The sequence below is a fragment of the Xyrauchen texanus genome, chromosome 44 (genome assembly GCF_025860055.1).
Source record: "Xyrauchen texanus isolate HMW12.3.18 chromosome 44, RBS_HiC_50CHRs, whole genome shotgun sequence".
In the NCBI taxonomy this organism is placed as follows: Eukaryota; Metazoa; Chordata; class Actinopteri; order Cypriniformes; family Catostomidae; genus Xyrauchen; species Xyrauchen texanus.
In genome coordinates this window covers 28,126,322-28,147,279 of record NC_068319.1, presented here as the reverse complement: position 1 = coordinate 28,147,279, position 20,958 = coordinate 28,126,322, and the positions used below count along the sequence as shown (strand labels likewise).

The 20,958-nt window shown below is 42.8% G+C and overlaps 1 protein-coding gene across 3 annotated transcripts in view; it reads right to left on the bottom strand.

Annotated features, from left to right (window-relative positions):
• carm1l (coactivator-associated arginine methyltransferase 1, like) overlaps positions 1-17,127 on the bottom strand; it is a 30,774-nt gene extending 13,647 nt beyond the window's left edge. For all 3 annotated transcript variants that reach the window (XR_007969574.1, XM_052116742.1, XM_052116744.1), the window contains exons 1-7: positions 16,918-17,127; positions 13,537-13,662; positions 6,359-6,465; positions 6,173-6,277; positions 4,789-4,899; positions 2,409-2,586; positions 911-1,001 (exon numbers count right to left, since the gene is read on the bottom strand). Coding sequence is in view for 2 of the 3 variants with exons in the window: in XM_052116742.1 (XP_051972702.1) it covers positions 911-1,001; positions 2,409-2,586; positions 4,789-4,899; positions 6,173-6,277; positions 6,359-6,465; positions 13,537-13,662; positions 16,918-17,071 (872 nt within the window). In the remaining variant the exon portion in view is untranslated. The remainder of the gene's footprint in view (positions 1-910; positions 1,002-2,408; positions 2,587-4,788; positions 4,900-6,172; positions 6,278-6,358; positions 6,466-13,536; positions 13,663-16,917) is intronic.
• Between the last annotated feature and the right edge of the window lie 3,831 nt (positions 17,128-20,958).

The following is a 20,958-nucleotide window of genomic DNA, read 5'->3' as shown; positions in this document are numbered from 1 at the left end:
GTTAGGACATGGTGTAAGAGTTATGTCATTGCTACAGAAAGGCTGTTTAGCATTTAAGCCAAAATCAATAAGCTAAATTTCTCCCTTCAAAAGAATGAGCCAAATTTCTGTTCTAACATGAAATGTTGGATCTCAAACTTGACACATAGTAACATTATCTGTGTATGTAATAATATCTACTGTACAGTGAGATTGATGAGTTGATGATGTCATGTATTATTTTGAAATATGTTCACACACAAGGTACCACAAGCTATTGTATGTCTTCAGAAGGCTTGGAATATAGCGCACAAGTCGAAGGTGGTTTTCTTTGCGTTTTCTGGAGCCTGACAGACGTGGAAATTATGAAGTGTCGTTGTATGGAAAAGAGGTCCTTAAAGATTCTTCAAAATTACTTCCAAAATAAGTAATTTCGTTTTTGGGTAAACTCTTCCTTTAAACCGCACAGACAGAGAGAAGAAAAATATGTGCCATGAGTCAGGTTTGGATTGAACTGAAGCATTTTACAGCACAGGGAAGCTGCTTGACTTTGGTCTGGTCACGGCATGGTGCATGTACAGCGCGAGCTGTGGGTGGTGGGGCGATTACAGTCTTTCCATGCCAGCAAACCACAATCCCCTGTGGGCTAATGTAAAATAAACCATCATGAATGGAGCTGTAAACATTCATAGTGATGTCAGGGCCTGTTGAGAGGGCTTATGGGGGCATGATCGTGTTCACTCTGTTAAGACGCTTGTATTTCTCTCCACAGTGAAGAAAAATTTAAAAGAATTAGCACATCCTTTAAAAAACACTTCAAAAGCAGATGTTGCAGTCCTAGATATACAAATGTTATTTCTCTAAAGGAAATTAGCTGGTTGGAGCATTGCTTTAGATTGTAAAGCCAGCAGATGAACTTTAGCATTATTACCAGAAGCTGGAGCGGGCGTGATGCTCCATGTAAAGTTGTTCATCATTGAATGGAGCCAGATGGATGTCACTGCTGGTAGGGAACATCATTCCTGGCCAATAAAAAAACAAAAGGATGAATGTGAACTCTATGCACTTTCTTAAAGTTCCAATGAAATGGCTTGACATTTGACATTTACTTTTTTCCTATTAAAAAATGAAGACTTGCCAGATTTGCATTTGCTGCTATTAAGGTTAGGTTTGAAGTTACAGCAGAATTTCAAATAAACACAAAAATCGCAGTGTATTAATGTTGCAAATGAATCTCGTGGGACTTATTGGAAAACTTATTGTTTAACATGTAGACAATACCTGCCTCATATTAATAGTAATAAAATAAAACCCTATACTTATGCATTGATTGAAGAAAACACTTATCCGTACAGTATGGACATAAACATTTGTGTTTAGCAGTGTATCAGTGTCTTAATCAAAGGGGAAAAATCAAACAATATGCTGCTAATTACCAAAAATCATCAGACAACTTAAAGGGATAGTTCACTCTAAAACGGAAATTCGAGGAGTGTGAATTGGCAAAAATAAAAGTGAAAGTGGAGTTTTATAGGAAAAAGGTACTTTTTGATCTGTTGAGCTGTTTCTCACCCATGACTATCATATCGCTTCTCGAGATAGGGATTAAACCACTGGAGTCTTATGAATTACTTTTATGCTGCCATTATGTGCTTTTAGAGCTTCAAAATGTTGGTACCCATTCACTTGCATTGTATGGACCTACAAAGCCTAAATATTCTTCTGAATATCTTCGTTCCTGTTCAGCAGAAGAAAGTGATATACATCTGGGATGGCATGAGGGTGAGTAAATGAGAGAGTGTTCATTTTTGAGTGAACTATACCTTTAAGAAAACCAAGTTTACATGAGATTTGAAATCATCAAATTATTCTCTACTTTTGACATCAAAACATAAACAGGTGTGCAGACAACACTTGCACACATAGGATAAACTGGTAAGAACACCAGTAAAGGTGTTAACAAGCAACAAGAAATCGAGGTTATTGGCAAAAATCTATGTGTGCGATTGTTTTTTGCTTAAACTATTTATCTTCTTACCTCAAGAAAGCTTTATGGCACTTACATGACCTTACATGTTGTGAGGACGTTTACATGCCTGTTCTTAAACCATTTATGCTTAATAAGCCAGCAATGTCAAACATCAAAAGCAGAACAACGCAATTATTTCAGATGTCATGTAAACGCGGGTTTCTTTCTTTGTCTGATTTTGTAAATAAACTGATTTTTGAGAGTAGGTCTAATCAGCGAACTGACTCACGAGACATTTCGCAGAACAAGGTTAACATCTACATCTTTTTCATATGAACTTTATAGCAAAAAAATGCCTCTAGAATTTGCATAGCTTGAAATAAACACTTTCCAACACAGTATCTTTGTCTAAATCAAAGGGGAAACTCAATGAGTGTTTGTGATGTATTCCAGAACAGACCTGTGGGTTTTAACCAGTGTTTGGCATGTAGATAGCTCTCTAACATCCTGTCGTTGAGAAGCATGTAGCCAATGGGCTCTGAGATGATCACATCCACTTTCTCTGGACAGGAAACCTCCTCAATCTTCCCTGACAGAACTGTGATTCTGTCCGACATGTTATTGCTTTTCACTAGAATCTAAAGAGACAAGAATGACACTGATAATAACTCCTAATCATCAAACCCTTGTATGCATGAAGAATTCTGTCACATGATGTCCATTACCACAGAATTAATTTCAACCCATCCCTCAATTTGTAAAAACAAACTAAAATTATGTTTACAGTAATGCAATCACATGAAGGTCTACAGAGAAAAGGATAAATATTGCACTGTGAAAAATGTAAAAATGCACACTGTTTTATAAGTACCGCCACAAGACCCAAAAGATTTTGGTGACTGCTGGGACACAAGGGTCTGATAATATCCTTTGCAAAATAACACAATAGTTCATTTGCAGTCCCTACGTTAGTTGTTTTTCTTGGCACACTGGTTGTATAAATCAAGTGTAGCAGTAAAAACACTATCACATGTGATTGAAGTTTAAAAAGTAATCTTTGAAACAACGAGGAAAAATCAAGCTATTATACTTTTAGGCAGGCATTCGTTGTCCATAAAAATATTTGTCCTTGCCCTCTACACAAGTTTCCTGGCCAAATCTGTCTTCAAGTCATTTAGCAGCCAGAATGTCATGCATTCCAGTCATGCAGGAAACAATCTTTTGAAAGACCTCTTGAAGTCTTACCCTGTGAAAATCTTCCTGAAAACCTGGGTATTTTTCCACAAAACCCATAGCCCGTAGCTTAAGGTCCAAATGAATGTGACGGCACATAGAGTGAGAAGTGATTTATCCAGCTAGACCATGCAACAGTTTGCCAAGAAAAACATATGAACTCATTTAGCACTGATAGCTCTATAGATTTGGAATGCCCAATTCCCAATGCGCTCTAAGTCCACGTGGTGGCGTAGTGACTCTCCTCAGTCCGGGTAGCGGAGGACGAATCTCAGTTGCCTCCGCGTCTGAGACCGTCAATCTGCGTATCTTATCACTTGGCTTGTTGAGCGCATTTCTGCGGAGACCTAGGGCATGTGGAGGCTTCACGCTACTCTCTGTTGCATTCCTGCACAACTCGCCACACACCCCACCAAGAGCAAACCACATTATAGTGACCCCAAGGAGGTTAACCCAATGTGACTCAACCCACCCTAGCAACCAGGCCAATTGGTTGCTTAGGAAGCCTGACTGGAGTCACTCAGCACACCCTTGATTTGAACTTACGACTCCATAAATGTTCTTTTTTTTTTTCAAATATTATGCTTAATGGGTTAAGTCACACCAAAAAGACAATTCTACAATCATATACTCACCCTCATGTCGTTCCAAACCTGTTTGCTTTTATTTAGGTGATGTTTTGAAGAATTTTCATGCTACTCTTGTCCATATAATGAAAGTGAATGCGGCCGTGGCAGTTAAGCTCCAAAAAAGAAACAAAAATACAAATTATACACCGTAAAATATCATATAAGTATGACTTGTGCACTCATTTCCAAGTCTTTTAAAGTCATACGATGGCTTTGTGTGAGGAACAGTACCAAATTTAAGTAATTATTCACAAACTCTTCCCCATCAGCCCTCAAATTTAATTTGTGTTTGCGTGTAAATTAAGTGTAATGTTTTAATTCAGTATGATTAATGCGTTAAAAATGATTGCACGTCCCTTGGTCATACAGAAATTCTGCTTTAAGGAATTTTCCTACCAACAGAGCAATTCAAACTTGAAGTACCGCCTTCATGTTTTTGCAACTTGCAGTCAGCAGGGGGCAGTAAGCGCAACTCCAGCTGTACAGACAACAAAACAACAGCCGTTCCAAGGCAACTAGACAGCCCTAATTTATATTTCAATATTGCACATATAGACACGTCACATCAATTTTGACATCAGTGATGGAAAAAGGCCTTAGTTGTCTCATGTCTCATAACCGATCAAGACATGCCAAATTTGAATATGCTGAAATGAAATTTGAAACAGGACGAATATTAGTGAATAACGAACTTCCCTACACAAAGCTATCGTGTGGCTTGAGAAGACTTCAAATATAGCACTCAACTCATGTTGACTTTACGTTTATGGTACTTTAAGGTGCTTTTATGTCCTTTTTGGAGGATAAATTACCATCCACTGTTGTCATATGGACTTATCATTTTGTGTTCCACAGAAGAAGAAAAATTCATACGGGTTTGGAATTGAATGAGGTTTAGTAAATGGATAAAATAATTTACATTTTTGGGTGTACTATTCCATTAAAGACAGAAATTTAAAAGGTATAGATTGTTTGTACTTCAGCATATTTGGCTACAGAACTGGCCTCCACCGCGTACACTTTCTTAGCTCCTGCCTGAACGGCAAAGAAAGACAATATCCCTGTTCCACAGCCAACATCAAGAACCACCTGCAAACAAATTAAACGAATAACATTTAACAAATATTCAGTTCAGGCAAAATTGTTTATTTCACTAAAAGTGCAGTAAGACTTTTCTTTCAGAAATGAAAGGAAGAGTTCTAGCATTTTATTTAGCAATTTTTAAACTACAATGCTTGGTGTTTGAACGTCTCTTCATGCAGCTCTTTTCAATTTAACAACAGATTATAGTGACCAAAGGACAAAAGACACAAGTAAAAGTATCATGAAAGTAGTCCCTATGAGGTGCCGCTGCCACATGTAGAATAAAAAAGCTTTTATAAGGTTTTTGATATGACTGAGCTCTTCATCTCACACGAGTGGTTATGATTTTATACATATGTTTAAAAAGACTGTTGTATCTTTATAATTAAAACTTTTTAAATGAGGAAATAAATTACTGAGTGAACCTTTAAGTTGTTATTTACTAAAAATGTTGCCCTCCACTGAGGCTCTAAAATATTATTTGCATCCGTGTCAGATTCAAAAATGGCACAAAAAATGGCCACCATCGGGCCGAGTGGTTCTCATTGCAAAACAATGCTGTTCCGTGCTAATCTTGGCCAGTTGGCATGGTTACGTTTTATATTTTTCCCCACTGTGGTGCTTGAATGTACATAAAAAATACTTCAGCTGTCTACGGCGTGAGAGGTAAACAATGGAGCAAGTGCACTATGGAGGATAATGGCATATTCCAGTTTTTAGGACTGCTTTCCCACCTGGTTTTTACACTGCTTAAGCACAGTAAAAACATGGCTCTTGTCGCAAAAAGGAAAGCAAAGATAAAAAGGTTTACCATCATTTGCAGAGAGGTTGTGCATGCCACCGGACACAAACACAGAAAGTTAAAAGTTCCCAGACTAGCTAAAAGGGAAATTTTACACAAGTAATATAAATATATATTCTGTATTCCTAGCCATGCTCGGAACCGTTTGCCCCAATGGTGGAAAAGAAGCTATTGTTTATTCTGGAGCTGAAGATTTTGGTCCGTTCCTCACACAAAGCTATCGTTTGGCTTCATAAGACTTACAGCACATATGTCAAATGAACAACTATTATGATACTTCATTGTGTGTCAGTGGTCTGTTTTGAAGCTTGAGAGCTGTGGTCACAAAAGTTTGGATAAGATTTATTTTTGCATGCACGTTTGAAACAACATGACAGTAAATAATGACAATTTTATTTTTGCGGGTGAACTATTCTTTTACATACAAATGATCAGGTAAATCAGAATTACTGACTGTCTAAACAACAAAACACATACTTTATCTTTGAAGTCAACATCATTGAGCAAAATGGCTTTTTGGTATGTTGCAGTTCTGAGATAATCCTGTAGCATGTTCTGCTGCTGTGACAGACAGCCATAGAACTGAGAGAAAACACAAAATATCATGTATTACATAAAATGGAAAGGAATAAGTTTCCAGGTTAGAGTAATTCTCCATTTTACCTGGAAGTATTGTAGTGCAGATGAATCATCTGTCCGCTGGTGAAACACAGACTGATTTCTCCTGGGGTCGTTCCACAAGCTCAGCATTGTGTGAAACATCTGAAACTCTGTGCAGAAGGGTAGAATGTTCCTTTTTTGAAGCGTAATATAAGCACAACTTAGTCCAAAATAGTAATAAAATTAGTTAATTAATATAGGGCCTGCAGAAAATGTGTGAGAGAGAAAAAGATAACTAAACGTTCAGTATTAACAGTGCAAAATACATTTACAGTGGCCCCAAAACACATTTGGCTCTAAATTCAAAGTTAAATGTATGAATTTCATTGTACTTATTATAAAATAAATAAAAGCAAGCGGCATCATTCCACAATAGTTTGAATTTGTATTGTAGGCCTATCTTTCTTTTTCCCTCCTTGCCATAGCTGTCTTTGGCTTGCTTACTTGGGATTGTATGGCTTATTAATGCACTATTAAGGTTCTTTTTGCCAGCTGACATGAGTCACTGCCGTAGGTCCCTTCTTCGTTCTCGATCTCTTCCACGTGAAGATCATTAGAAGCTATCCTCAGCAGGGCTCGCAAGGGAGTGGTCATTTAACTGTTCGTCAAATGAGCTGTCAGGTAGAACCGTCGACACTGATACAGTTGTTCTGTTTTAGCTGGATCTTATTTAGAATTGCAGATGGGCAGAGGCCAAGCTCTCCATTGACTGGCTGTCACAAAAGGCAGAACAGGGCAAGGAGAGAGATCTGAACGACTGTAAATGGCTACCGTCCGGTGTAATCAAGCAGCTTATTCCAGCCATGCCTATGTGTGTTGTGGAGATGCAATGTTTTTGGGACAAGCCATTTTCAGCATGCCTGTCAAAACCTTCTCTAGATTGGATTTGCTCAAAGAAACCAGTGGTCCGGTTCAGGTCATGGAGTAGAAGAACAGCACTGGTGCTGTCTCTGTGGCACATTTCCGTTCAGTAAAGAGTTTAGGGATTGCAAGTGTCTCTGTCCCATTCTAGATTTGCAGAACCTCAACAAACACCTCAGAAAATACAAGTTCAGAATGCTCAGTCTCAGAAAACTCTCAATTTATTCTGTGTGAACCGTAAAGAGCGACAAGCTTTCTCTGGATGTCGAGTACCGAGCTTCCTAGGACCTCACATGGCGTGGTTCCAACGAGATCCAGAGAAGACCACGAGGGAAGAGTCCGAGCGAAGTCTGAGTAGTCAGATGAGCAGAAGATGAAGTGCGTGAAGGCAAAAGAGGAAAAGGACTGAAGAGAGCGTGTTCATTTGAACGGAAATTGGCCGCATCCCCAAAGGTGTCCTCCGCCAATCAGAAGTGACTTTTCAGAGTCACATGGTCAACTGGGCTGGACAGTTGATTTATGGTCCTTTGTTTCAGATTCATACAAATCTCCCACTCAGAAATAGTGCATATTTAATCATGAACTTTTATATCTTAACTCTAATGGAACATGATATTCGTTGTCATCAGCTTCTTCCATGTAACTAAGCAAGCGTTTGCATACCAAATTTGACATTCTTTCATTAATATTTGTACGTGTAGGTAACAAAACATGAAAATCCCTGGTTACAAATCATACTGGTTAATTCCTTGGTTATACAACATGGGTAAAACATTACACACATTTTAAAGAGGTACATCAGGCTATAATCATTAATTTGTCAGTTATACAAGTTACCACATTTAAAAGCAATTGTCAGAATTACCTAGCAAATCTAGGTATAAATCGTGGATTTAAATGCATTCTGTACATTTTAGAAGGTTAAATCGGTAAAGTACTGTGACTTTTTGTAGAATGTTCCTGGATTAAGATGAAATATGATAGTATTTGCATTGTGCAAATCTGATGGTCTTTTGGAAACCTTTCAAAGAGAAGTTTGTGAGGGGCCTTTCTGAGCAATGTTGATGCCTGGGCTGTCTAATTTATGATTGTAAAGAATTCCAGGATCGCAAAGGTTGGGATTTTCCTAGATTCTAATCATGTAGTTTCAATTCTTCTGCATGTATAATACTACACTGGGTTGGAAATCTCAAGGATTAATAGTGATGTTTTCCTTGTTGTTCTGAAAACAAAAAGAAACAAATGAAACACAGAATGTAGGCTGCCATCCACGCAGCCTGAACGAGGCAAGGTGGGAGCGTTTACTCGCACGATTAATCGAAAGTGAAGCGCTGCCAGCTCGTGATGTGCGAATGGCTTGCTGTCTTTTGGGTATACTGCAGTCTCGTCACATTTGAACTTTTTGTTTGGTCTTCCATTCAGCTCATGAAAACATGGTGCGTTACCATGAGGAAGGATTACATCAAGATGTAGATTGGAAAGCAGGAGCATAATTTATATATATAAAATGGTTGCCGACCCCTGTTCTATTGCATTCACTTGATTTGGCTGTGGATTTTAAGGGAAATAACCGTCCGATAACTTAGCAATTAAAAGCGATTTAAAAACCCAAGCACTAGAACAGTTCATCAGAGTGTCTGTCTGATATCAACATGCATGGTGACAAGATCACACGCACCTGAAAGGTAGGCTACTCCACAAAAAAAGACAATTAAAAATGTGCTTGAAATGTTACATTTGTGCTTAGATTAAATTTCATCTGCATCTGGGAGACACAGCGCATTTGTTTGCACTTTCTTTGTCTTGAATTACTTTTTTTACTTTATTATCGTTCAGTAACACACTGACATAGAGATTGATGTACAGTATGTCTTCATGAAATCAGACACCCTCTCCTCAAAATCCCAAAACCACAATGAATGAATGTACGCCGCAACAACAACTGTATTTACTTGATAAAAAAAGTAACACCCAGGGATGGATTATGATCATGCGAGGCCCCGGGGCACCAGCTTCCTGGAAGCCCCCTTCCTTCAACATAAGCACCAGCATGGGATGAAATTTTTATCAATAAACCCGCATTTGGATCCTCATCCCTTGTCTGACTCCGACCTCATTCTTAACAGAACGATAGACCACCATGGATCCAGCGGTTCAACAAGCAAATTACCACCTGCTCTGCTTGAGGCAAGAAGACCGCCCTATAGAGGACCACATCTACGACTTCCTTAAGCTGGCGAGTATTTCGGATTTCCCGGACTACACTCTGGTGGTCTTCTTCAGGGGCAATCTGCACCCTGCACTGAAGGAGCGGCTGCCACAGGCGACGTGTGACTGGACCCTCCGGGACTTCCTGGTGGTGACCCTACTGGTGTGCGACTCACCGCTCGCGGTGGACGTTGCTGAGAAGGACCCTGCCTCACCGTCCACAGTGGTGTCTCTTCAGCCACCCCCGGCGCCCCCTGTAACACCAACTCCACCTGTCAACGAGGTCACCCTCACGTCAGTCGCCTTCCACGAGCCAGCGCGGCCCTCTTCGTCTGCCCGGAGGAGGGAGAGAAGACGGGCTTCCGCCTTCCGGCCCACGCCTGCCCCGGTCTTCGAGCCTGTGCCCACGCCTTCCACGGTCAGCGAGCCAGCGCCCACGCCTTCCACGGTGAGCGAGCCAGCGCCCACCCCTTCCACGGTGAGCGAGCCAGCGCCCACGCATGTCACTGTGAGCGAGCCTGCGCCAACGCATGTCACTGTGAGCGAGCCTGTCGCCTCAGAAGTCAGTGAGCCAGTGCCTGTAGCCTCAGACGTCAGTGAGCCAGTGCCGATAGCCTCAAACGTCAATGAGCCAGTGCCTGAAGCCTCGACTGTCCGTGAGCCAGTGCCTGTAGCCTCGACCGTCCAAGAGCCAGTGCCTGAAGAGCTCCGCCTTCCGAGTTTCCCGAGCTTTCCAGAGCTCCGCCTTCCGAGTTTCCCGAGCTTTCCAGAGCTCCGCCTTCCGAGTTTCCCGAGCTTTCCAGAGCGCCGCCTTCCGAGCTTCCCGAGCTTTCCAGAGCTCCGCCTTCCGAGCTTCCTGAGCTTTCCAGAGCTCCGCCTCTCGAGCCTTCTAGGGCTCCGCCTCTCAAGCCTCTCGAGCCTGCCAGGGCTCCGCCCCTTAAGCCTCTCGAGCCTTCCAGGGCTCCGCCCCTCAAGCCTCTCGGGCCTTCCAGGGCTCCGCCCCTCAAGCCTCTCGAGCCTTCCAGGGCTCCGCCCCTCAAGCCTCTCGAGCCTTCCAGGGCTCCGCCCCTCAAGCCCCTCGAGCCTTCCAGGGCTCCACCTCTCGAGCCTTCCAGGGCTCCGCCCCTCAAGCCTCTCGAGCCTTCCAGGGCTCCGCCTCTCAAGCCCCTCGAGCCTTCCAGGGCTCCACCTCTCGAGCCTCCCAGGGCTCCACCCCTCAAGTCTCTCGAGCCACCCACGGCTCCGCCTCCAGAGCCTCCTATGACTCCGCCTCCAAAGCCTCCTACGGCTCCGCCTCCAGAGCCTCCTAGGGCTCTTCTCCCCGAGCCCCCTACGGCTCCGCCTCCAGAGCCCCCTGCGGCTCCACCTCCCGAGCCTCCTAGGGCTCTTCTCCCCGAGCCTCCTACGGCTCCGCCTCCTGAGCCTCCTACGGCTCTGCTCCCAGACACTCCAGAGCCTTCTAGGGATCTGCCTCTAGAGCGTCCTACGGCTCTTCTCCCCGAGCCTTCCTCAGCTCCGTCTCCTGAGCCTCCTACGGCTCCGCCTCCTGGGCCTCCCGAGCCTCCCTCAGCTCCGCCTCCTGAGCCTCCAGAGCCTCCCTCAGCTCTGCCTCCTGCTCCTCCTGAGCTTTCCATGGGTCCGCCTCCCTTGGCTCCACCTCCTGGGCCTCCAGAACCTCCCACAGCTTCGTCTCCAGAGCCCCTCTCAGCTCCGCCTCCGGGACCTGTCCCTGTCCTGAGGCTGCCTCCCAGGCCTCCTAGACCTGTCCCTGTCCTGTGGCCTCCTCCCGGGCCTCCTGACCCTGTTCCCATCCTGTGGCCTCCTCCCAGGCCTCCTGACCCTGTTCCCATCCTGTGGCCGCCTCCCAGGCCTCCTGACCCGGTCCCAGTACTGTGGGCTCTTCCCAGGCCCCCTGACCCAGTCCCTGTCCAGTGGCCTCCTCCCAGGCTCCCTGACCCAGTCTCTGTCCTTGCCAAGTGGCCAGCTCCCAGGCCATCTAAACCGGCCTCTGTCCTGTGGCCACCTCCCAGGCCCCCCGAACCGGCCCCTGCTCTACGGCCATCTCCCAGTCCACCTAAACCCGCCCCTACCCGGTGGAAGCGCCCCAGGCCACCTGACCTGGTTCCCAGCACACCCCCAGAGACTGCTTATCTGCCCTCTCGCCCTCCTTGGTCTGTCTCCATGTCCCTTGTGCCCCCCGTGGACTGCCTGTCTGCCCCTCGTTGCCCCCCGGACTGCCTGTCTGCCCCTCGTTGCCCCCTGGACTGCCTGTCTGCCCCTCGTTGCCCCCCGGACTGCCTGTCTGCCCTTTGTGCCCCCAGTCATTGGTCATTTGTTCTTCCTGTTTTTTGTTTTTGTTGATCGTCTGGTATCCGATCCTTGGGGGGCTATGTAACGGTTACCCTGTCTTGTTTCACTCATTATCTTGTTTGGTGTTCTGTTTGTTCATTGGCCCCTTAGTTCTATGTTCATGTATATATATATCCTGGTTTTTGTTTCAGTCCTTGTCTATCGTTGAATGCTGTTGTGCGTAGTTTATGCTCGCTCCCATGCCTGTGTTCCCGTGTTTCCAGTTCCTGTGTTTTCGTGTTTTGTTTTCATTTTGCCCATCGTGGTAGTTTTGTTTGTTCATGCCTGTTTGTTTCCTTTTTATCAATAAACCCGCATTTGGATCCTCATCCCTTGTCTGACTCTGACCTCATTCTTAACAGTAGCAGTCATGACGATTGCAATAAACATCTGATTTACACATAACAGTTTACACATCTGTTACACAACACAATATACACCTAATAATATACAATATACATATATAAGTGTTGTGTTTACATTCAGCTGTCGGTTGATAGTCAGATGCTAGTGTGTAATTAAGAGAAGTATAAAATGTGAGTCCAGCCCAGTCCATGTGATCAAAACAGTCTTGAAGCATAGAATCTGATTGGTCTGACCAGCACTGGATCGTTCTGAGAGCGGGTGCTTCCTGTTTCAGTTTCTGTCTGTTAGTGGGCAGAAGCAGAATGGAAGATGGTGGGCAGGGGAAGGATTTGTAGGAATCGCGGAAGGGAGAGTAGCAATGGTCCAACAACCTGGTCTCCTCGTGTGTTGAAACTGATTTGTTGGTAGTATTTCGGTGCTATTGACTTGATTGCTTTGTTAAATGAACGCGGCCTCAGGGTGCACGGTTTCCTACTTATACTCCCATACAGTTCCTTGAGTGCCCGGTCTGTGTTGGCTTGTGGCGGGATGTACACAGCTGTGATAATGACCGCTGTGAATTCCCTCGTTAGCTAGAATGGTCGACACAGTAGCATGAGAAATTCCAGATCAGTAGAGCAGAAAGACTTGATAGAATGTACGTTCCTGTGATCAAACCAGGATTTGTTGATCATGACACATACACTACCACCACTGCTTTTACCTGAGAGGTCTTTCATTCTGTCCGCTCGGTGCACTGAGAACCCCACGGGTTTGATGGCTGAGTCTGGAATCTCCGCAGACATCCACATCCCTTGTCTCTCACTGGAAAGAGAGCCACGCTCTCAGCTCACAGAGCTTGTTTTCCAGAGACTGAACATTTGCCAGTAGAATACTGGGTAGTGGGGGTCGATTTGCGCTAAGTCTTAGTCTGACGAGAACGGCGGCTCTCCTTCCCCTTTTCCGGCAGATACATATTTGCTTCATTACATGCATAAGTGTCATAAGGAAGCAAAGTGCTGATATGATCAAATAGATTATTGTTTGTTGTATATGATAGTATTATATTATTCTTTATTTTTTTATTAGGGCCTCTGATTATGGGATAGATAACAGAGATAACATGGCTGTTGCACGTTTTGTCTATTTATATAAATTTTACATTGATATAAATAAGGCCCCATCCTTAGTAACACTCACATTTTGCACTAAGCATCATGGGATGTAGGAACAAGGTGGATATTGGGCTTTCAAGTTCACCAATTCATTTTGTTACAAGTGCTCCATCTCAGTTTAAATAGTCTTTTATACAGTCACATCTCATTCAAAAATATACATGCATAGCGCATAAGACTATGATGAAATATGCTAGATTTGAGGTGAAGAGCGATGGCAAGAGGGGATAAGCACATACTGACCTGACTGAGTGGTGAATCTGAGGACAATACTGAGACAACCCAGTGTTATGAGGAATGAACGCCTGGCCACACGACAACACTCGGTCTCCCTTGTGATGGAGAATTTAAAAACACAAACCCCATCACCTACAAAAGCAAATACACAAGACATACTGAATGACATTGAAACGTTAGAATACCACCACTGAAGGGTCCATCTAAAGTGTAATATACTGCAGTAAATTTGCATTTGCACAGACTGCATAGAGGCAGTAAAATGCATTTACACAGAATTTGTTTTACAAAAAATAATGAAATGAAATGAATGCTTTAAACATGAAGTTATGAATATAGAAACAATAAATGATGAATTACTTTTTGAAATGATAAATTGAAATATTTTTTTTTTAATGTAAAATACACTCACCTAAAGGATTATTATATTATCTAATCAACCAATCACATGGCAGTTGCTTCAATGCATTTAGGGCTGTGGTCCTGGTCAAGACAATCTCAAAAAAAGCAATTTTGAGCATGGCATGGTTGTTGTTGCCAGACGGGCCGGTCTGAGTATTTCACAATCTGCTCAGTTACTGGGATTTTCACGCACAACCATTTCTAGGGTTTACAAAGAATGGTGTGAAAAGGGAAAAACATCCAGTATGCGGCAGTCCTGTGGGCGAAAATGCCTTGTTGATGCTAGAGGTCAGAGGAGAATGGGCCGACTGATTCAAGCTGATAGAAGAGCAACTTCGCCTAAAATAACCACTTGTTACAACCGAGGTATGCAGCAAAGCATTTGTGAAGCCACAACATGCACAACCTTGAGGTGGATGGGCTACAACAGCAGAAGACCCCACCGGGTACCACTCATCTCCACTACAAATAGGAAAAAGAGGCTACAATTTGCAAGAGCTCACCAAAATTGGACAGTTGAAGACTGGAAAAATGTTGCCTGGTCTGATGAGTCTCGATTTCTGTTGAGACATTCAGATGGTAGAGTCAGAATTTGGTGTAAACAGAATGAGAACATGGATCCATCATGCCTTGTTACCACTGTGCAGGCTGGTGGTGGTGTAATGGTGTGGGGGATGTTTTCTTGGCACACTTTAGGCCCCTTAGTGCCAATTGGGCATCGTTTAAATGCCACGGCCTACCTGAGCATTGTTTCTGACCATGTCCATCCCTTTATGGCCACCATGTACCCATCCTCTGATGGCTACTTCCAGCAGGATAATGCACCATGTGACAAAGCTCGAATCATTTCAAACTGGTTTCTTGAACATGACAATGAGTTCACTGTACTAAAATGGCCCCCACAGTCACCAGATCTCAACCCAATAGAGCATCTTTGGGATGTGGTGGAACAGGAGCTTCGTGCCCTGGATGTGCATCCCACAAATCTCCATCAACTGCAAGATGCTATCCTATCAATATGGGCCAACATTTCTAAAGAATGCTTTCAGCACCTTGTTGAATCAATGCCACGTAGAATTAAGGCAGTTCTGAAGGTGAAAGGGGGTCAAACACAGTATTAGTATGGTGTTCCTAATAATCCTTTAGGTGAGTGTATATATATTATAAGTATCTTTATGTCATTAGAAGGAAATGCTCAAGATTTTATCATTATTTCAAGTTGTACCAGTCAAGCTAACTGACTTGAACAATTCAGATGGGCACTTATTTTTGTCCAAGATGTTTGATGCACAATAGGTGTCACCAAATTGTAGAAATTACCCTCTTATGATTTCACCATCTTGCACTTTTATTATAACTTATTATATCGGATTGAAAATGTGTATATATGTGTGTATATGTATATGTATGTATATGTATATATGTGTGTATATGTGTGTGTGTATATATATATATATATATATATATTAATATTTACCAAGATGAATAGTTCATGATAACTACTGTATTTACAAATGTAAACAAATAGAAACTTGTTAAGTGTTACTGATGGTTCCATAATGTCTTTCTTATTTCTCTATGACTGAAGCTGAAAAGACTTCTACCACTATACCAGGTACAGCTTGCATATGTTGTAATTAAACTATTTCATTAGTATTAATTTTGCCAATAGCTTGGCAGCCGAACAGTTTCCTGCTATGTGAGGTAAAACATTACAGCAAAGTGGTGCAGCTATCTGATTTGGTGCGCCAGGAGGCAGAAAGTGCTGGCGGCCAAGGCCAGTGTACCATGTCAAAGAAAACAGAGTCTGGTGTAGGCGATGCTAAAACTCAAGAGCAGAACCACCTCACTGCTCACGGAGCCTGCACAGCAATGCAGTAAATTCAAGCGACCTGTCATTTCGGCCAGACCACACAATGAGAGCTAAGTAAATGTGTGGCACACCTGAATAAAGAGTCTCCATAAACATGATACAAAGAGCCATGGAAGAAATAGTTTGGTTGGACAAAGCAATTACAGTGAAAACTGTTGCATGTGGTTTACTGTAATTTGGAAAGCATTTAGACTTCCTTGTCGTCAACATTTTCAGACAAGAGCAGATAATGAAAAGTTAACATTGCGTGATCCTGTATGATTGATGACTAAGAATGTCTCAGTTCAATAACTGTCCAGTGGATTCAAAAGCACTTTGACAAAAGTGTTTCCATTATTATTACTGCATTTGCAGTAATAGTCTAGAGGTTGATCTCAAAGAACAAAACATATATAATACATACTGTATATAAGCATGTGCATTCTGGTCTGATCATGTATTGCGCAATTGTCATGGAGAAAAATATCTAAAGTTATTTTATAATATATGAAAAAGGCAAATAAAAATAAAAAAAGATCTGAAAAGACAAAGGTACAGGGGATATCAAAAATCACAAACATGGTCTCAATTGTTTCTCCTAGACAGCAATGAGATTAAACTGAGATCAAATGAGGAATTTGCATAAATATCCTGCTTCTAAGAGTTTCTCCCAGTAATCTCACATATGTCTCCTCTGTAGTTTCATAAGATGTCTCAAACTGTGTCCAAGTTTGCCAAGATACCAAAGTCTGACATCAAAAGTTGGATATTTCAACATAACCTCAAAATTATTCATTAAATTCTCCCAAGACCAAATTATCTGACCTATGCAATAAAAGTTATTTTATTGCCCTATAATCTTCCTGTACATCATCAATGGTCTCATTTGTGTTTATTTTTCCAAAGGAATTTTAGCTGAATCATCTGAGACAAAGTTGATTCTTTAAACAAAACTAAGCATTTGAAAACATCTGAGAAATTTTTGTATTTTATTTTGTATTATTTATATCATGATACATTAAAGGTCTCCAATTTATGCATGATACATAAAGATCAGGACAAATATAAGAATATGTAAATGCAATATAGACAAACTTCATGAGTTTCAAAATAAAACGTTACGTGTTAATTACCATCATTAATGGTGAAAGAGATGTCCTCCAACTCTCTGTGGACTTTAAGTGTAAGTTCCTGATGTTGACTCGGTGTTGGAATCAGATCCTGGTTTAAATCATTCTCATTCAGAAATATCAGCGTGACGGAGAAGCTGGTCTGATTGTCACCCATGATTGAATCAAGACGTCATTGTAGGGTGGTGGAGCTCTCAATCCTTCTCAAATGAATCTTTTGACAGAGGTTGTGAACAAGTTCAAATGAAAGGAGTGTCTTTAAAAGACTTGACACAAAGAGGGTGGAGTTAAACTGAAAGAATGTTTCAGATTTCACTATAACTTTTAATGGTGTTAAAGCCATACACAACTGCATACTATAGGGGAGATGGGGGTAAAATGAGCCACAGGGTAAGATGAGAGCAGGGGTGGTTTCTAGGCAACCATATACAAAAGGTTTGTGAGAGCATTTTCAGGAAGATTTTGGAGACATTTGTACATTTGCCATTCTGATATTCTTTCCTTTCAGTCTACCATTTTCTCCTTTGCGATTAAATTCCATTTATGGAAATTATGATGATATAAAGAATAATCAAGTAGGTGAATTTTCAGGTACATTACAGTTTAATTTGGTAGTCTCCAAAACTATGATGGAATAGCTAAACAAAAATGAGCTAAACATTAATTTAGCCAAATCTTCCTCCAAAATGGTGGGTGTGGGGTAAAAGGATTTTCACACCAAACGCGATGCATTTATGAGGGGCGAATTGTTGGCGAATGGCCCCTTCCCATAAAAAGCAAAGCGAATGTTCACTGTTAGCAAATTAACGCCTTTACAATAGGTTGAGGCTAATTGACAACAATTTTACCTAGGTGGGGTAGTTGGCTAAATGCACCTCCGCCCTCCACCCATCACCAGGTTAGAAGAAATAACCACTAGACAAGTTTGCAAAACATACAAGAAAAGAAAACTATTCTGTATCGAGCATCTCTCTACCAGCTGAAGCAGTGATGACAAGTATGTAGTTGATTTGCTCAACGAGAACGAAAACTTTCGAGAAACTATTTCCGTTCCCCTGCTGGACAAGCTGACTGACAGTATTCAAGAGTGCAAGCAATAAAACACAGATCTCACCCAACAAAACCCATCTTCAGTCTGAATTTTTTTTAGATATTTAATGTTGCTATTGACAGACAAGGCTGTTAACGACTATTAAAAATATTGCACAGCAATAACAATTTTTGTTTTGGTATTCAGAGGCACACAGAGTGCACTGCAATTCAAAGCAATATTATTGATATTATTAATATTTGGCAATGAATAAACTATGATCCGTAAAGTTCATAGGTCATTTTTAAACGGGATGCAAGGCAGTGAATACATGTCCTCACTACTGGTTCAGGATTTCTTCCTTGTGTTACTTCAGCATTTAATGTCAGTGGTGAATAGCTTTATGTGTTTTAGCGCCATCAGTTGCTGTGGTTCTGGTAAATGCAATGGCTTCTAACACGTGATCTTAAGCTTATATATTAAATAATATATATATAAAAATCGACATCCACCAACAGCTACAATGACAATACCTTTTTTGATAACCCTGCATTCTGTCTATCAAAGCACCACTTTGAGCATCTGGAGTGTGGTTGAGACAAGTGTCACAAAAGTACTGGCTCTGGAAAAGTTTTTGGCAACCAAAGGCAGCAGACAGGTGGGTGCCATGACCTCAGGGGAAAGGGACAGACTGGTGACCATGACCTTGGCTTTTAATTTGATATGAAACATAATTCCACCTCATTTTATCTTACCACAAAAGAAGTTCTATCATTACTTCATCCTTGATGGACCATCAGGCTTCATTGACACAGCTAAAGGATGTGGCTGGATGCAGGATGTAGATTTTTTTAATGTTCCTGCAACATTTGGTGCGTTTTTGGATGTAGATTTTTTTAATGTTCCTGCAACATTTGATGTTCCCCACTCAGGCCTTTGCCTCCACCTCAGGCTATTTCCCCACTTGGGGCTTTGCCTCCGCCACTGGCTAAATCCTCACTCAGATCACTGTCTCCTCCACTGGCTTGTTATTCCCAACCACTTCAGCCCAGAGGATGTTCAGTCTTTTTCCAAGGCAGGGCTTAGGAAGGAGGGGAAGAAACCCAATAATCGTTAGGCCACTGCCTGTCCTACAAGTCACCCCTGTCAAATGAGCTCTGGAGGAAGAATACAACCTTTACTTGTTTAAGTTCTGGGATTTCCCATGTGTAGTTGATGCACTGTGATCAGTTTGTATGCCAAGAGTTGCCTATGGATAAGTTAATAAACAGATAGTTTCCATTACAGTGATTATTAACATGCTTTCATGAAAGTATACATTAAAAACTTAATGGATACTTAATTGATTTCATAAAGTTATGAAAATAACCTTAAAGTCACAATAACATTATAGTGCTGGTTGAATGCTGATAAAGATCAAGTTCATCAAATCTAAATCAATCAAGTCAAACAAAGTTTGAAATAACTGCTTTTGTCAGGTCAGCAATATAACACATCCATAATCCTTATATCAATATACAGAAACAATGTATTTCCTGTACCATGAAGTTTTGGTGGCTAGCGAGCTAAGTTTTAGATTAGTTTGCCTCAACCCCAGGTTTTAGGTACCATGATAGTTGGTCAGCTTTTAGTGGTATTCATCTCCATACTAATTGACGCTACACTGCTAACCTGCTCCGTAGCAGGTTTTGTTCTGGATTACAGGTGGCTAACAGATGCTTAACCAATCCGCTGTGAGTAAAATGTGTGGGGCATGATGTGTTGAATGGCCTTGTCTGCTTCTTCACCACTGAGAACTGCTGGGCAAAGTCCTCAATGGTGTCGCCGAATAGGCCAATCTGGGAGATGAGAGCATCAAGGAATCAGAACTTGTCGGCGTCCTTCATCTCGACCAGATTCAGCCATAGGTGGCGCTACTGGACCACTAATGTGGACATCGCCTACCTGAGTGCCTGCGCCGTGACTTTTGACATCCGGAGGGCGAGATCGGTCGCTAAGCGGAGCTCCTGCATCACTTCGGGGTCAGGACTACCCACATGCAGCTCTTTCAATGCCTTGGCCTGGTGCACTTGCAGGAGAGCCATGGCATGCAGGGCGGAGGCAGCCTGTCCAGCGGCACTGTAAGCTTTGGTCACCAGAGAGGACGTAGACTTACAGGCAACTGGATGGGAGTCTCAGGCGATTCCACCAGGTGGCAGCGTTTTGCGGGCACAAGTACACCGCAACCGCCTACCCCCTGGCCGACCCACTGTCGAGGGTAGTGAGATCAGATGAACCCAGAAGTCGGGTCTGGGCAGTAAATGTGCCCACCATGACTTTGTGAGTTCTTTTTGCACCTCTGGGAAGAAAGGGAGTGGGGCAGGGCACGGCTGTGAGCGGCATTCCAAACCCAGGAACCAATCATCAAGCCGCGAAGGCTCATAGCAAGGTGGAAGCTTCCACTCCAGCCCGACACTCATAGTAGCCCGGGCAAGCGTGAGCCTCAGACTGGGCGGTCACACCCGAAGGTGGAAGCCCACTTGAGTCCTCAGTGTCCCACTGCACCAACCCACTCTCCGATGCTGCGATCGAGAGCTCATCCTGCTCAAGCTCTCTGAAACAGTCCTGAGGAGAACCGCCTGTCTCATCCCAGAACTCGACCAGGGCAAATGTGCATACTGGGGAACGGGAGGTCCATGGGCGATTACTGGGTGGAAGCACTCCCATTGGGGTCCTCAAATCGACCCCCAGCGCTAACCGACCCGGCCTCATGCCTGTAGGTAGAGGGCCCGGGGTGGAGAGCTGCGGGGGTGGCTTTCCCCCGGAAGAAGGAAAGCTGCGACCACAATGTTGCCATGGTCATGTTCTTGCAGTGAGAACACGAACTGTCCACAAACGCTGCCTCAACCTGACAATGGCCCAGACAAGTGAGACAGAGCTCGTGGCCGTCAGAGGTGGAGAGATTGCAAACACATCAAGGAACTACACACAAATGGAAAGGCATATTTAAAAAGACAATCTCCCTCAGTGCGCAC